We start from the raw sequence: 18,382 nt of genomic DNA, 5'->3' as shown, positions 1-18,382 counted from the left end.
ACGCATGAATTGTCTGGCGCATGCTGTGTCCGTCCACCGTGTTACTACACCTTGACTTGATCTCCCATGATGTCATTTCATCAGCTCTTCCCTTCCATGCCACTGTTAATGGGTTCCTCTTTTGTGTCTTTCAAGATAAAGCCATAGAATGTAATCAATCATGAAAAAGAAAAAAAAAAGCTCAGATTATAATCGGATATAAAGATTGGACTTAATGATCTCGGTGCACCTCCCTCTCCTCACTGTCTTGACTGTTCTGGGGGTTTAGAGATTAAAGATTTCTTGATGTACATTGATTCTTTGTAGGGTTCGGTAAAAGATGGGAACACAAGAGGCCTGTAGCATCAGTCCTAGCCATGTAAGACCCGTTACTTTGCCTTTCCTCAATTCTTGCTGCCTTAATACTATATTTATGAGCTCTTTTAAAATATGCACTTTAAAAATATATATATATAATAGCACAAGGATAGCACAGGCAAGCTTAGGATGATCAAAATTAACATAATGTTTTTCCACATACACTTAAAATCTAGATGAACAAATTTCAAGGTCCATTTCCTAAAATAAGGAAAGGATCAAAATTAAATTGAAAATGGACATTAAACACATGGCTTTTTTGGATTAATTTCCATTTCAGATTTACAGGGGGAAGAAATATTCTCTGCTTTGTAACACAAGCATTTTATGACATATTTGACACAATTGTAAAGGCATTGCAATAAGTTGACTTCATGGTTGTAACAGGTCTTATATAGAAGTGCATGCACAGTAAAACAAAAAGGCTTCCTGTGTCCCAACCTGCAGCAAATCTGTTTTACCATTTGTTTTAGAATTATGTACATTTAAAAATACCCCAGCGAACCTTTTAAATATCTTTTTTTGTTGTTCTTGTGGTCGAAATTGACGGGAGGAAGGGAGATGGCGGGCTGAAACGATTTGATGCATGTGTCCTCCCGATTTTCTTCCAGAGACTTTTGTTATTTTGTAGTCTTTTATTCATTTCACAGTCAAAAGAATATCCAAGGAATGTGCCAGAAAACCCAACAAGAAAATATGTAGAAAAGGAGGTATGTAAACAAGCCATCATGGTGGAAGCAAAAAAACGAAGAGAGCGACCGGTACGTCCTCTCTAAAGTCAGCGCTGTAACTCCATCATCCCCGGAGTCGGAGCACTAATTCGGAACGGGCAACAAGGAAATTGAATGCAGATGAATTTTATGTCTGTATGTTTTACAATGTTATAGATGAGCAAGCAGCAGAGTGATTGTGACTACCAGTGAGTTTACATTTGTAAAGTGCATAATTGCTAGGTGTTGCTCACCTATTTCTGTTGATTTACACATGGTTGCTGTAATAATGAGTTGAATTTTAATGCTCCACGGTCCTTCATGGTAATTTTATGCTTCAGAACATGTAGATACTGAAGCATTGTACAATATATTGACAAAAATATCTGGGACACCTGACCTTTCCAGCCATAGGTGGTTCTTCCCGAAAAAAACTTGCACAAAGTTGAAGGCACACACTGGTGTAGGAGATCTATATAGGAAAATGCGGAATTGGATGTTCAGCAAGCACGTACAAATCTTATGGTCAGGTGTCCACAAACTTTTGTCCGTATAGTGTATTAAGCATTTGTTATGGAAAAGTCAGTGTACTAATTAATCATAATACTCATCATAGTCTGTTTTAATTAATGGGTCCTCATTGTCAAATTACCAAATTATGTTATATTTCAAATTAGCCATAATACACGATGAATAAGAAATCATTTATATATTACTTAGTATTAATTGATGGTCAACCATATAAGTAAAGCTTGTTCCCTTAAGTGTTTTGTCATTTTAATGCTAATGTTTGCACAATATTAACTAGACATACAGGAATGTAATAATTTTTGGCAGATGCCCTTATCCAGAGCGACTTACAACTGAGATGGGGAAGGTTAAAGGCCTTGCTCAGGGGCCCAGCAGTGGCAGCTTGGTGGTGGGATTTGAACTTGTGACCTTCCAAGCTAAAGTCCAATGCCTTAACCACTGAGCTACCACCTCCCTAATCATGTTTCTATACAATACAATAGTAAGGTTTAATTGACATACACAGTGTGTCGACAATTACATTTAGCTAGTGAGGAAATTTTATGTTTTGTAAAGCCAGAGGAGGAAACAACAAAAAAAATGATTTTTTTTTTGTATTCGTTTACAAACCGTAGCATCTTTCACCCATGCATAATTAACTGTCAGGTATAATCCAAAGTGAAGGCGACAAGACGCATCAAAAAAAATATAAAAATAATATTTAACACACAAATGATATGCATAAATGAAAATCTTTTTACAGGCTCTCTTTAAATCCTTTTATTTATCAGAGGTGAAAACGTGGCTCCAATTCCGGATATAAAAACAACTTTACCTTGTGTTTTGATAATCAAGCTTTTTTTTTTTTTTTTTAAGAAAGTGATGGCATTAGTTCAATCTGCAAAAATTTATAAAAATGTAATCCCTGGCCTTTGGTCTTATTAATTTGCGTGTACAATTGCTATTCCCCAAGTGACTTTCAGGCTCTGTAAATCACACTTCTGCTGCAAAATGAATAGATGTGCCTAGGCACTGCCTTGAATTTAACAAGATATGCTAGTTTGCTTATTTAAAAGACTCAATCCTCTGTATAATATGTCACTTTAGCTGTTTTTGGTAGGTGTTATGAAGTGATGACATGTTTTTGCACACAAATCTTTAATAAATAAGGATCGTAGTTTATTGGGTAGGCAATAATCTGGCAGCTATATTTAGCATATATTAGCATGATGCATGATGAGTAAAATAATTATTTTTCTGTTAAATCATTTCATGTCTTCAGACAAAATAAGAGAAAATGCATGTTAGAAGACGGCTGTATATAGATATAGGTTAAAAAAAAAAAAATTCCTAAGAAGCCACTTTGAACTCATTGAACTATAACAATACAGTGAAGAAAAAAGTCTTGTTGCCTTCCATTACTATTGCTTTTTGTAGAAGTGCAAGCCATAAAAATGACTGAATAAGTTCAACCAGATGCAATAGCTCTAATTATAAATATATTAGAATCCCACAGAGATTTCAGCACAGATCTAATGGTATCTTGTGTAACTCTTTCCTCTTTGGTGCAATTTGTGTAGTCAGGGGAGGACAATGCAGTCACTCTCAGGTGCAGACCAAAATAACTGGGCAGCGACTATCTGAGCGAGGTGATCTCAGTCCACTTCCGCATGAACACGAGCACAACTGCAGTGAGAAAGTGAGTCAACCTCGAAGAGATCAAACCTCAGGAAGTGAAGCAAACATGCTGTATATTTTGGGGTGGAGGTCATAAGACTCAGGACAAAGCAAAAGCACTGAAAATGTATATTGTGTTCTGGGTATTTGGTCAGATAAACCAAAAAAGACAATAAAGTGAACCAAACAACACACAAACTGAAAGCATCGATTTCAGTCTCAGTAAATAGAGCCTGAAGACCCTTCATTATCATTTGGCTACCATGCTGTGCAGGCATTATGTTTTCGACTTCTCGTGCATTCATCTGTCTGTGCATTCGTCCATCCTCGATTCTTTTAAGTGTGATATCCCCAAATCAAGTGCTTTTAGGCTTGAAATGGAATTTTCTTTGTAATTAGCAGATGAGTTTATTTTTTACTCGCTGACTCTAAACATTGTCATGGTCCAATTTTAGAAGTGTTTTTTCATCAATCGCATCTTCCACATTCAAATTTAATGGATACAAATTAGTAACAAGAAGGTCAGGACCTGGTGGTTGGTGACACAGACATTAACATTGACTCCACCAGTGTTAAGCTGTACTTGTATGGTTTTGTAACAGATTGACTTATCTTTTTACATGTTTTATTGCTGCAAAATATAAACAGATATATCTTATTTACACTACATAATGGGAACAATAATGTGCAATTTTTAGTTTTTTTTCCCAGAATGTTTAATAATCCTCAATAATAATAAACAAATAAATAAATAATAAAAAAAAAATTGTGGCAATCCAAATCTTGTCCTTGTGCATTGTAAGTCTAAAGAACCTTTACTGGCATGTTTATTTTTAAAAATGCCGGATAGTAAGCTGAAAGTTATAGGGCATTTTTACTGGTATATAAAACAAGATCGTTGACAGTATATTGGCAGGTTTTTTTTCAGGATTTTTTTTCTGTATAAAGAGAAAGATGCTTCTGCTGCACTTCCAATGGCAGTTTAGCTGCTGAAAGAAGATGAAAACAAAGTGTTTTCTAGCAAAGTTCTTCTTCTTTGATTTAATTTGATTTGATAGAGCGATCACAGACATTCATTTATCTTAGCTTGTGAGATATTTTATATAGTATTACAAGATGTAGATGTCACTGTAGCTGACTCGGCCAAAAACGCCAATGTAAGTGTAACTAATGACTGAAATGTAGACTCCCAGCCTTCTGAATTCAGTTTATTAAAGGGATTAATCTGCGAGTGACACCGCAGTTGATTAATTGTCACATCAAAGGGATCTGTAAAGATCTCTTAATCAGCAATTTGAAAGTTGGAAAAATTGTTAGAGAGTGATATGTTCGATGAATTTCTGAGCAGTGTTGTTTTCCTAAACCAATTTTAACTCGAGCCTTGAGGGCTCTGAAATCTCAAAATAATCATCCGTTAAAGAAAAGAAAGTTTGTGTTCATTTACATCTATTTGGCAGTGTTAACTGCATTATGGAACAGTGTTTACTTCTGTTAGATTTGAGTAATACAATCTGGCATGTCTACCCCGAGGCGCCAAACAGTAGATTTTTAACAATTTTTTTAAGGTGAAAAGACTAAAAGAGAACCGAATCATTTGGGTGAAAATAGATGTGATTGCATTCATGACTATTATGCTCAATTCCTATTGCCTAACATTTAACAAACATGCAATCTCAGTTTAATGTGGAGAAATTTCTGTAGAAAATGATTCACATTGTCCTAATTAAAGCCATAGAAATGTTATAAAAAGCGTGTTTCAGAAATCTTACACGTACACATGAGCAGGGCTGAACAGGACGCTGAAGATCCCCGTTGATCGAGTCACAAAAAATTCAGACATGGCTTATTAAAGTGTTGGGAAAGAAATAAAAACGCATTGATGAGTTGTCAGCTGCAAATGAGCATTGAAAAAAAAAAAGGCCATTGAGAAGAATTTGAGGAAAGTTATTACTCGAGAAGAGTCTGCAAAAACTGCAAATCTGGAACGATCAAGGCAATGATTACAGGATCATTAGAGAAAACAATTGCCAGAGATGTGCTGTACAAGGATTTCTTTTCCCTGGAATCTAAATGTGATCCACTGCATCTTGTTCGATAATGAGCAGGGAAAATGACCTCATTTACCCTCCAGCTAATGTCCAGACTGGTTCGCAATTAGGACTATTTTATACCTATTAGTCTGTGTTCTGATTTTAAAATCTAGAGTTTTATTTGGCTGGTTGCTTCAGCTTCTTCTTCTTCTTCTGCTTCTTGAATAATGAGAACACACTCACAATCAATCACTCACAGGTCAGAAAATGGTGAGAAGAATACTGTAAATAAGCCCTTTATCAAGTACATGTAGGGATCATAAATTATTACCTGAGCACAGAGAACACAAAGCTGAAGCTTGCTATATTACAAAAAAATTTAAAAACATTTAATTTATTATATTAAAAGATTTTGTATTGTGCCTACTGTTTACTCTCTGGTTTCGTTCATTTGGCTTCTACATCTATGTTGGCTCAGTTCACACCTACAAAAATAAATGCAGGTTTGATTCACTTCCTGCAGTTGCATAGATTCAGATTCCGTGATCATCTCATTCTAATGCTCCTGGGTCGATTTGGTTTCCTCCTGAGTACTACTACTACTGAGTTCTCACACGCATAAAGCAAAATGGGCCCCCATTTTGTTTTATGCGTGTGAGAACTCAGTAGTCGTTGAATCAAACCAGAGTTTGATTCAAACACCGAATATGTAAAAACATGCTGAAACCCATCGGCAGATGTATAAGGAACAAAGCAAATGTAAACTTATTTAACTATATATTTATATACACTACATAAAGAATATAGTTATAACAGTGCAGTTAAGTAAAAAAAATTGTTAAGCTTTATGGGTGAAAGTGATACTGTAATAAATGGTAGGTGAAATTATTTAATGTCTACTTGGACACGCTAAACAGAGATGCTAAGTGGTCAGTGTACATGTGTACATTGGTGTGGAAAATAGAATGAATGCATGTCTGATGATTGCCATTGCAATCCAGACACCAGCACACAACTGCATGTTAAAAATAAAAACAGATTAATGACGCAGGCAAGAACATTTCCCAATGTGTTACTGTTTAAAGACTGTTTAGGAAAATTAACATTGCTGATCAAAATTAAAGGGGTCATGATACAGCACAGAGGGTTTTGCTAAAGGGCCCAAGAGCAGCAACTTAGCAATACTGGGGCTTGAATCTGGCAATCAGTAAACCAGAGCCTTAACATCTGAGCTATGACTTACCTTACAAATGCACAAGTAATTCTAGTTCAGTCCTCACTACAACTAATGTAGATTTCAGGAAAGATTAGCCATAAATGGAAAAAATATTCTTAGTAGCCACCATAGTGTGGTGTAATTTTGGGTTAAAATGTAAGATACAGTAAGTTCAGTAACTTACACTTTGGAAGATAAGATGCAGCTTTGCAAGTGATCATGTTTCAACTGTTACACATTTGTAGCTCAGAAGATTAAGATTTTAACATTTAGTTGTTTTAAGGGAGTTTTTCTTTCTCTAAAATCTGCTGTAAGTTATCCTTATTTGTAGTAATAAATCTCTGGCCCAGTGTACATTTTTAAAAAGCTAAAATATTACTATAATTACTAACTATTAAAATTGTTAATTTTTTTTAATTAATGATTTATTTGTGGTGACTGTGACCAAATATTAACCTTTTTTTTTTTTTAACTGCTAAATATCTGATAAATAATAATACACTTTTTATACTTACTTTTTTTTATAATTAACTTGGTTTTTTTTTCTTTTTGACTGAAATTAGGAGATAATAACCTCAAGTTGTAACCAGTACAAACAATAAGTGCTGTTTGCTTGGTAATTTAGAAATTAAAATTAATGATAATAATAACCAAAGTATGTGATTACTTTAATGACAGGTCAGCGAAAGGCATCAAAAACATGATGTATTGCAAACAAGGCTGTGATTATCATTATTGTATTATTTTTTTCTCTCTTTGTAGACCCTGATCTTTTTGATCCGCTGAAAGAAGTGCTTTATTAATTTCTGCACACAAACGTGTAATCTCATGTAAATTCTTTGAAATTAGCATGATGTAAAACCAGCAGGAAACCGTTGCCAAGCAACAATAACTCATTTCTCCAAGCCTGTTGATCGCCCTTTCGAATCCTCTGTCAATCTACTCCGCTCTGAAGACTCGCAAAGAAAAACAAAGAGCTGAAACCTGTTGTTAGAAATATCGCTTTGTTTAAGCTGAAAAAGAGACAAGAGAAAAAAAAAACCCAGCAATCTGCACTTTGCTCGAGTACAATCACACCAGTAATGATAGGTTTGTAGTGAGTAAACTGCACTGAAGTTCATCTAATCACTTCTTTCTTGCAATGTTCAGCTCTACACACAGTAGTGTTTGCCATCCTGCTCATTAGAGATAGGGCTGAAAGCTTGGAAGGTGTGATTATGATGAATCACATGTTCCTTTAGGCATAAATCAGTCTCACATTTCATTCAAATGTGTGGTTTGTAAAGGCAGGACAAGAGTGGATAAACTCACGAGAATTTGAAAATGGCTGGCTAGAACAGCTGCCTAGAACAAAGAGTAACTGATGAGTAAAACAACACTTAACAAATGAGGTAATTGCTTAAGTTTTTAAAAAAGCATGATAAGGCTTCACACTATAAATGGTTATTCTCGTTACTATGTGGTTTTCTCGTAATTAGTGGTTAATCCCAACATATCAAATATGAATATTTTTAGCAAAAGTTTTGTTTTATTAAGTTCTTAACTTATCATTAATTTAAATTAATAATGTAATTTAATTGAAATTTTTTTTATTTTTTTTATTAATCTTAAAAGTCATTAGACTGAAACAAACCACATGCAAAACACAAAGTAAAAAAATTCCAAACATATTTATATATACATAAGTAATACATCATTTATCATTTAAGATAACTTTATGATTGTTGACAATAACAAGGTACTTATGTTTGTAGATTAAATTGAGAGTTTGTCCCACGTAAGAGGTTTTAGATCATATGGTGTAATTTTCAGTAAGGGAAACTCAGTGTGAGGTCCTCTTTTTTTTTTTTTTTTTTTTTTATGCTGCACTGTGGTTTTTTTTTAGGGTGCAGAAGGTTACACATTTGAGACTCCCTGATCAGTGCTCTGAGTACTGAAAAATGAACTGATTTACTCTCTGAAATGGCAGTAAACTCCTTGACACACTAATTTAAGGTGATAACTTACACAATGCAATGTGATAAGTGTGTAAAAAAGTATACATAATTGTACAGGATGTCTTTGGTGGCATTGCATTTCCTCGAACTAGGAGATCCAATCCTGTTCCAGCATGACAATGCCCTTACGCACAAAGCGAGCTCCATGAAGATATGATTGAAATGATTTAGAGTGGAAGATACTGAGTAGTCTGCTTTAAAGTTTAGACATCACCCATATGAACACCTTAAATAAATTGGAAAGCTGACTGTACCCCAGGCTTCCTTACCCTTTACCAATACTGTACCTGACTTTCCTGGCTGGCAAAAATGTAATGTTTTTGTGTAGCAAAAGCAAAAGTCGTGGTCACACTTAAATATTAATAAAAAACTCTTGCTTGTGCATAGACCAAGGCTTTAAGCTGAGTCTATACATACATTTTCCTCTTGCAGTTGTAATTAACTTCGAAATTGTTCAAGCTACATTAACACAGCAAGACTTTTTGTCACAGGTTTGCCACACACCCAAAAAAACAGTTCCCAGTCTATTTTCTTGACATTTTATAACTTTTTAAAGTATTCAAATCATTCAGCCTTTAACGCCATTGTAATATGCAAATCACAATATATGTACATTTGTAATATTTATTTCATTTCAATATAACATGCAGCCCTTATATTAGGGTAATCAGTCAATCAGAAGTGGGGTGGAAATACAAGTAAGCAAAAGCATTTTATATGAACCGAAGCAATAAAAAATGACACAAGAGCAACGCTTTGTCATGCTGGGAAACATGCCATGCTGCGAGAATTCGTGACAGTCATTCTGTCAAGCTCCTTGTCAAAAACTTCTCTTGCTCAGAACAATATCTTTCTAATGTATTGCAGCACGCTTGCCATGTCTGAGTGAGTATATTAAAATATTTCTGAAACGACATTACCCTTTAGCGTTGCCTGGGAGCCCTGTTTTCCTCGTGATCGCTTGTCTTGAGAATTATTTATCCATTTAAGTTAATTACTACAGCAAAAGTGTAATCTCCAATGTGCTGTTAAAGATTGCATTAATAACGCTGTTTAAAATGCAGGGTTGATATTTATTTCACTTGCACTCCTTCTTTTCTAATTTTTTCACCACAGATTTGCCACATAAGCATTGCATTTTAAAGGAATCTCTTCAGGGAGATATTCTTCTTATGTTTCATGTGAGGGCTAGACACACACAAAAAAAAAAAGAAGCCTTTTTAGCTCAGAAACCTATTTAAGAGTTTATGCGTCTGAACATTTCGTGAATGGTTTGAGAGAGGGGGATTCGGCAGCATCAGAGCACAGATCTGATTTACATAGCGATTAGCACAAGGGCCGTGAAAAAGCCTTTCTTTAGAAAACACTGAATGTTAGGAGCTTAAAAGCGCACATTGCGATCGGAGCAGGAAAAAAATTTGTCATTCTGCAGCAGATCACTACAGATTGCTAGTGTGATGAACATGGCAATATGTGCTAGGCTGAGCAATAACATGGTATTGAATTGTGAGATTTTGAAAAGCTTGCTTCTATAAAGCTATAGAGGAAATCTGTAAGTGAGGTTGAATACAGGTTGTGTGTATGTATGCGCAGGGCAGAGAATCTATAAGCAATACAGTGGTAGCTAAAACGAATCCGGATGTCCCCGTCATTTGATAAGGACCAGCTCTGTTAAATGTGTTGCAAACCCAGTCCTGGCAGGAGCTTTGCGTTCGACACTGGCGCCTCATTCATTTTGACTTGAAATGCAAGACACAGCTTGGCCAGGAAGTTCCCATTCAGTTCCCCCCTGCTGCTCATATACTGGCCCAGTATATCTCTTTGCTAACAGACTAGCCTCCAAATAGCTTTTGTCGCTAGTCCCCATAGAAATGCAGAGGACTGGTTTCAAGACAGCTGAAAAAGAAAGATAGAAATGGTGTAGGCCAATCTAGTCTCACAGGGTTTTTTCTTCCATTTTGCATTGTTTCTTAGTTTCTAGTTTTCTCTCCTCCTTTCAGAAACATACAGTAGGATCTTAAAATAAAATTATTATTAAATTTTCACAGGTTTTTATTTGTTTTTGCAGTTTCGATCCTTATTAAAGCGCTAGTTATCGGAATAATGAGACGCTGTTAATTTTTAGACCAGCTCTGTCTGGCCTGCTGCTAGTACTTAATAGAGTATTGCAGGTCTCTTAATGTTGCGCATACCGTCAATCTGTCCGATAGCCTTTGGGTTAAAAAAAAAAAGAAAACTGCTTGTTTTGTTCCTGAGTAGTGTTGTGAACTTTGGCTCACCTTTTCTTTTTGAAATTGCAATCCTCTTTATCTCTAAGTGCCTCTTTTTTTTTTTTTGCGCGCTCTCAAATCCATTCGCTTCAAGTTACGCATTAAACTTTCAGTGTCTTGAACTGACAGGAATTTATCATAGGAGCAGAAGGCAAGCTTTGGAAAGGAGTGAACGAGGGAGCCACTAGAGAATTGGAGATAGAGTCTGTAAAGTGAAGAACGCTGAATCGTTATTAGGCAGCATTTCGCCGGTGAAAACCCAATGAATGTTTTCAGGTTTTCAGGGGATCTTCCAGTCAGTTATCACCCTGACACGCTGTATTTCTCCTTTGTCAAAGCAAGTGCACTTCCCATCGGGTGCTTAGCTGATATCGAGCGCATCATCAGTCCAGTGTGTTGGAGGTCACGGGGAGGAGAGAGAGAGAGAGAGAGAGAGAGAGAGAGAGAGAGAGAGAGAGAGAGAGAGAGAGAGAGAGAGCGCATATCTTCTGCGCTCTCCACCACAGGCTGTGATGGGTTGCTGCTCACAGAGGTTAATATCAGAGTGTATTTGGAGGGCGGCTTGCTGGCACCGTGTCCCAGAGTAATCCGTCTTTCTGATCAGCAAAATGGATCTCGCCCAGTTATATACACGCCTCAACACTATTTTCAGTGGCTCAGCTGTGGCAAAGTCGAAAGGGCCTTTTTACACAAAAATATAGGTATTATTCATTTAATAGGTACAGAAAAAAATACATGCTGTATCTGGTGTGCAAATGTGTTTACTTTAGATCACACTTTTAATGACATAAGAACAATGAAACAATCATTCAGTAAAAAAATATGTGTGGAGTGCAGAAAAAGCAGTCTGAATCGCCCTCATCAGTTTGATTTTTATATGGCTGTATATGGCATCTTCAAATGTCGATATCAGCCAGCCTATTAATTAATTACACAGTGTATCCAAAAGTCTAATTTCACTTCTAAAAAAATGACATTTTCATTTTAAGTTGAACGGTTTCTGCACACACACATAAACACACACACACACACACACACACATACATATTCATACAGGCCTTCATACAAAATCACATCCTGTTTTAATGAAAAAAGATGGAAAAAGATGTTACAAATTAAAAAAGACACGTAGGAATCATATATACATACAGTATATATTAGAATGTGCCACATTTCTTCAATCATAGAATTGTTTTAACTGTGAATGCTTTTAAAAGTGCAATTCATCAGTAGCATGATACAGTATATGATAAATGAGATCCATTTACTTTTGATGCAGTGATACCTGTAGAGCCAGAATGCCACAAATATTTTTTTTTGCCTCTTTTAAAGTCCAGCCTTAGAAAATACATATGCATTTACACTACCCTGAAATACATTAATGGATTTTTATTTTTCTATACAGTAAGTGATAAGAAAATACCAAAAATTAAATGCGTGTAGTTCTTAATAATATGGAATTTATGCTTTTAAACGTGATTATTTCTTATTCATTTAAAATTCTTCTCATGTCCTCATTATTTAAAGCTAGGTTGTTGTTTGTAGATGACGCTTGGTGACTTGCACACACACACACACACACACACACACACACACACACACACACACACACACACACACACACACACACACACACAAGCAACAGAATGACTAAGAAGTAGTTCTACTGCTTTTATCAATTCTCTAACTTCTATTAATGAGCTACTGTGCAAATATATCGATGCTGTTGGTAAACCAGCAGACTGAGTCATAATATGTGATATAATTAGCTGACATCTCCGTTCATCATGACGAGAGGTTATAATTGCAGGACATAATTATAAACAGACTATGATGAGTACTTGTAAATGAGACTGTAATGGAGCAGTTCAAATTCAACTGGGAAAAAAATAAATACATTAATTAATAACATATTTAAAGCTATATCCTTTAAAAAAAAAGAGAGAGAGTCTGCTTTTCATTTCTTATTTATATTTGAAATGAATATTATATACATTACACTATATGCATTGTTTATTTATTTATTTATTTATTTATTGTAGATACTACGCCTTTTCTCTAAAACTGGATGGTTTTATTTTATTATTATTATAATTTTTTAATGATAATCTAAATCTCTCTGTATAGATAGTGTGCCTTGTACTGTAGAACTCCCACAACAGGTAGCTTGCAACATTTCCAGATGATATTTATGTACGTAAGGCCAAGTTAAAGTTTTTTTGGCAAATATATATATATATATATATATATATATATATATATATATATATATATATATATATATATATATATATATATATATATATATATCTTGTGCCAAAATATAATAGTTTAAATATTTCTGCAAGTCGAAAAATTTATTTGTTTAGTTAGAATAAGCATGATAAAAAAGTGAATTATGAAATAATGATTCATTTGTTTTTCAAATAATTGTTGTGTATAATTGTTAGAAATGGAACTGTGCATATTTTTGTAGTATCTTTCATTCAATATGTGAAAGACAAACCTAATAAGAAGGTTTAGCCTTTAGCCTTATAAAAAGCTTTAGTTAATGTAAAAAAAAAAAAAAGAAAGGTTTTCCACATTATATATAATAGATTTGTTTTTTAAGGAACACTCCAGCCTAAAACACTCACAAATATTTGTGATGTGTTTAGCAGTTCTAGCTCTAATTTGAAGATTTGGTACTGTATTATTGTGTTATTCTAATGAGTTAGTGGTTGTCTGACCCAGCTTTACATTCCTAGCACAACTGCAATGGCGATCAATAGGTGAAAACATTTTAAACAATCTCAGACATAAGGGATAAGGTTTTGTAGGTCTGTTTATATATGTGACGTAGACATAGTGGAGAAAGCAAACATTGGACTCCATAATGCAGTGCAGGTATACAGAAAAAATGTGCCTCATCAATTAGCATGATGGCATTGATTGTGGTGTTTGCATAACAGATTTAGCTTTGGCTGCTGATCTCTTTCAGCGGGGTATATACAGTATATGTAGAGTTAGATTTGGTTCAAAATAAACTATTTGAAAATCAAATAATAATAGTAAAAAAGAAATATGGGTCGACTTTTTTTTGTATAAAGTATAGGTTTTAACCTCTTATTAGGTTTGTCTAATGTAATATGGCTTATGTGTGTATTTTTTAAATGACTATGTATATGAAATGCACATAAAACACTATCTAAAATCAAATACATGATTCAGTTTTATAGTACATTTGTAACAGGTTTCAAAATGTCCATGTCTTGCTGGTTGTACTATTGTGAATTGTTTTGTGCCTCTTTGTGTCTTTTCCTGATTTATATTTTTATAGGGGCCCATGCTAAAAAACAAGGTGAAGATTTAGCAGATAATGACGGCGATGAAGACGAAGGTATTCTTTTTGGTGATGCAGGCGGTAGCATGTGTTCGAATTTGGGATTTTATTTTCTCTCTCCAAGTTCAGTTTGAATTAAATCTTTGGTATATACTTATATATTTTTCTCATTTTCATTACCCAGTGCATCAAGATGTGTTTGAGAGTGAATGTGAATGAATGGATTTTTGTTTTGTTTGAGTTTGTCTTCGATGGATTTGCGGTTTAAGCAGTTGCTCAAATATTTAAAAATATAATTAAAGCAAAACGTTCTAATCGTGAGATAATTGAGGCAACTCGAATGGATTTGTCTTTATACTGAAAAGCCATATAAAGTGTGTCAGAAGATCAAATTAAACACGTTTAACAGAAAGTTTGCTGTTGGTATAAAGAAGAATAAAATATCCTCAAAATTGTATGGTACTGTTTTAGCTGACATCTTACCCTATAAAAGTAATGCAATATACTGTCAATATACTGTAGTCAACGATTTAGACTGACAAATGTACCTAACATTGAATGTGCTATCTGATAGTGTTAATATACTCAGTCAAGGATTACTTTATTAGGAACAGCTGCTTATTCAAGCAATCATCCAATCAACCAATCATTTTGCAGCAAATGCATAGCATTATATCATAAGGCTACAAAAAATCTGAAATAAACTCCTTGATTTTTCATCCCCACTGAGACAAAGAGAGACACTAAACGAATCACATAAATAACACAGGATAAGGATTCTTAAGGATTGTGCTGTATAGGGATTAAAACATTTGATTGTAATTGTGTTTCTTCCCAAAACTGCAGATTTAGAGGCAAACAATTGTGTTGAATGTGTGGATGCGGTCGCATAAAATTTTCCCTTCACATGAACTAGGAGATCCAAACCTGTTCCAGCATGACAATGCCTCTGTGCATAAAGCCAGCTCCCTAAAGATATGGTTTAAATGAATTGGAGTGGAAGATCTTTGAAGCTCTATAAATCTATAAAGCTCTGACCTTATCCCTATTTGAACACTTTTGGGATGAGTTGGGACCCTGACTGCACCCCAGGCTTCCTCACCTAATATTTTTTAATGTTCTTCTGGCTGAATGAGCAAAATTCTAGTGGGACATCTTCCAAAAAAAGTGGAGGATATTATAACATTAAATAAACAGTAAATATGAATTGAAAGAATATATTAATCTTATAGTCAGATGTCATCAAACATTTGTACATATTTGTGGTCCATCTCTGAAACTGGACTTCTAGAGATTGGAAAGATTGGAAAAAGCCTAAATGTATGAACAAACCAGTCTGGACATTCTCTTCACTACCTATCTTGTCAGTATGGAATTTTGCCTGTGGAAATTCTGCTCAGTGCATTATTTGTTCACACCATTCTCTTTCAATTCTAGAGGTGCATGTGCATGTCGGCATTTTCTGAAATACTCAGACCTTTTCTATCACCAACATCAGAGTTGCTGACACCACATTTCTACCCTTCAAATGTATCTGCATATATGTATACATTTTGTTGCTGCCACATGATTGGTTGACTGAAAAATTACATGATTGAGCAGATATATTCTTCTTATTTTGTGTTGTTTACATACTGCATGCTGTGTGTAAGTTTCAGGTTTAAATTTGAAAACAGCACTACAGTCGTTAGGAAAAAAGAAAGGAAAGACCCGCCATCAATTCTAGATTTTAATAAAAAATAAGCCTAAGCCTAAATAGCAATTCTTCAGTCATCACCGAATTCTATGCGTAAAACAAAATAACCTTCCATTATGATGTCATGTAGCATTTGACAAGAGCAATAATAATTAACCTTAGTTTGACTTATTTTCTGCATAAAATGAGCTGTAGGATCGATAAACACAACAAAAATATTATATTGTGATACTTGAAGACATTCCTCTAATATACTGTGTGTTTCATGCTAATGCGTGTACTGTAGGTTTGGTAACAGCCACAGCATGCTTTTGATTATGCTTTAAGTCCAAGGGCAACGAAATGCAGCTTTTTAACGAATCTTGCAATTTCTTTAACTTGGGAAGAATTTTGCCACATGGAAACTGGGTCAGAAAAGACTTCCAGCTGCAAGACTGATAGCCAGCCATAATTATAAATAGGTCAAACTACAAACATGCTCTCTGATGTGATTATTCTTCCGATAGGAAAGGGTCGCTGGAGTAATACAGGGAGATGAGCAGAAATAGCCTACCAGCTGTAATTACATCTTGAATAATTTGTTGTTTATCAAGTTGGCATTGCTTTAAAAGTGGGTTTTTTTTTATTATTGAAGGTGTGATACGGTATGTCTTCTAGTACAGTAGGTGCTTTTAGTTCTCAAAATTCATTTAATCAAATCTGGTGAACTGATATTGTGTGCTGTGGATTTAGCTTATCATATAAGCTGTCATTATAAGTGAAATGCCTCTGATGGCAGTGACAATGATTTATGCTATACAGCAAGATCGAAGTGATAAAAAAAAAAAAAACAATCATCACTGCCCTGCAGATAGTGTATGATGCTGGCTTTTATAATGTATGTTTTTATCATTTGATTTTTTTAATCTTTTTAAGACCATTTGGATGTGCATATATTACAGTAGATACTGTAGGGCAGGTGCAGCAGTTTTATTTCAGCATGATGTAGTGCAGTTCTGCATTACATGATGCCATTGTGACTGTTAAAGCATGATATCATAGCAGACTTTGTAGAGTAAGTTGAAGGCAGTTAACTGCAAGAGCTGAAGAGTTGCCAGAGGATTAACAGCAAAGAAAGAACGAAAAATATAAAAAATCAAAATGTTGTCGTTCAGCTATCGCATTGTTCAATTTTAGTGTTTATCTTGGGATATGCAGAGCTCAGGATGGATATCTGGTGAGATTAGAAAAGGGGAAGTATTCTTTCCATGCCACAGTGAACAGCTTATAGCTGCAGAATCTTTTTGCAAGCCCAGTCAATGCTGTTCTGTTGCTAGCTTGTCCTTTTCCCGGATTACTCAGGTGAGTTCTATGCACGGCACTAAACTGCAATACTGTATTGACCATTGACATTGTGTGCTCTTTTTAAGCACCCCATACTGTGGCTTGTTTATTAAATTTTTTTCAGCCATAGCACGGTTTGTCAGTCTCAGCCCAATGCTTTTTTCTGCACCAGCAGCCAAAAACATTTTCTTTTGGCATATTCATGTGTGTGACTGAAAGAGACCTATTAAAGAAGCATGAAGGATTAGCTATGGTGTTAATAGATACAGAATCGGCCTGTCTTCCCTGCAGAGGCTGAGGCAGAGGTCATGTACTGAAGCATGTCTCAGCATTCTGTGTCAGGGGATGTAGGAGATTCCCCAAAGACAGGTTTGGTCTAAAGTGCTTGCATTAGATTTACAATTGGTCTGACCAGACAGTTCCATTGCTGCCTTGTGCAAAGATATGGCGCCTGAGGCTGCCCTCTGTGAAAATCCACTTGGCCAAGGATAGTCTAGTGGTGCGCTCAAATGGCAAAGTGTCATGCCAGATGCTTTACCACCTGGCCTGGAGGCTAATTCCACTGCCAGAGCGGTAGGATGTGAAAGCAAGGCATGGATACGCTGCTGGGGTTGAATATAGGTGCTTTAGGTAGGCTTGTTCTTTCCCGTTTTTTGCACTGCAAACCAATTGGCCTGTATTTATTGCCTAATGCACAGTGTTATCTCTTGACAATTGCCCCTAGAGACAGGACTATAGGCAAAAATCATTTGTAAACATAGTTGCTAATAAATACGCTGAAGAAAAAAACACCAAAAACATGCGCCCAAAGCTGAGCGCCGGTGACATTAATGTGTTTGGAATGATTATTTACCTTGTTTATTTTGTTGCCGTATTTTATTATCTCCTTTAAAGTAATTGAATACAGACCTACTACTTTTATTGTTAGCTCCCCTAAAAGTGATAATTGAATAGAGAAGTCTACAAATCCGTTTTGATGCTTTAATAGCCTGAAATGATTTTTTCAGGCATTGTATCAGTTATGGAAGCAGCTGGCACTATAAATAACCGTTTAAGATTTCTTTTGAAATTGCCACAGAGCATGAACTGCCACAAACGGCTTACTTTAAACACTCATGTCCTGCTCAATGCTAAGCAGTGGATGACCCAACTTTATGCGATACAGCTGGATGCTCTGCAACAGTGGACCATCCTGCACTTAGGCTTTCATCAGCTTGGAAGATATTATGTACACTTCAGCCCTGTATCTCCCTCTGTTTTATATAATCTTTGTA

At 35.3% G+C, this 18,382-nt stretch overlaps 1 protein-coding gene across 2 annotated transcripts in view; it reads left to right on the top strand.

Annotated features, from left to right (window-relative positions):
• The window catches only part of nlgn3a (neuroligin 3a), a 157,487-nt gene that overhangs the window by 45,410 nt on the left and 93,695 nt on the right, over positions 1–18,382 (top strand). Inside the window, exons 3-4 of one of the 2 annotated variants that reach the window (XM_083560273.1) lie at positions 1,008–1,067; positions 14,087–14,146. The exons of the other annotated variant lie outside the window; for it this stretch is intronic. Of the exons in view, the coding sequence (XP_083416399.1) occupies positions 1,008–1,067; positions 14,087–14,146 (120 nt within the window). The remainder of the gene's footprint in view (positions 1–1,007; positions 1,068–14,086; positions 14,147–18,382) is intronic. 2 annotated transcript variants of the gene reach the window in all.

The sequence above is a fragment of the Silurus aristotelis genome (assembly GCF_946808225.1).
Source record: "Silurus aristotelis genome assembly, chromosome: 14".
NCBI lineage: Eukaryota > Metazoa > Chordata > Actinopteri > Siluriformes > Siluridae > Silurus > Silurus aristotelis.
This window is presented reverse-complemented; position numbering and strand designations above follow the sequence as displayed.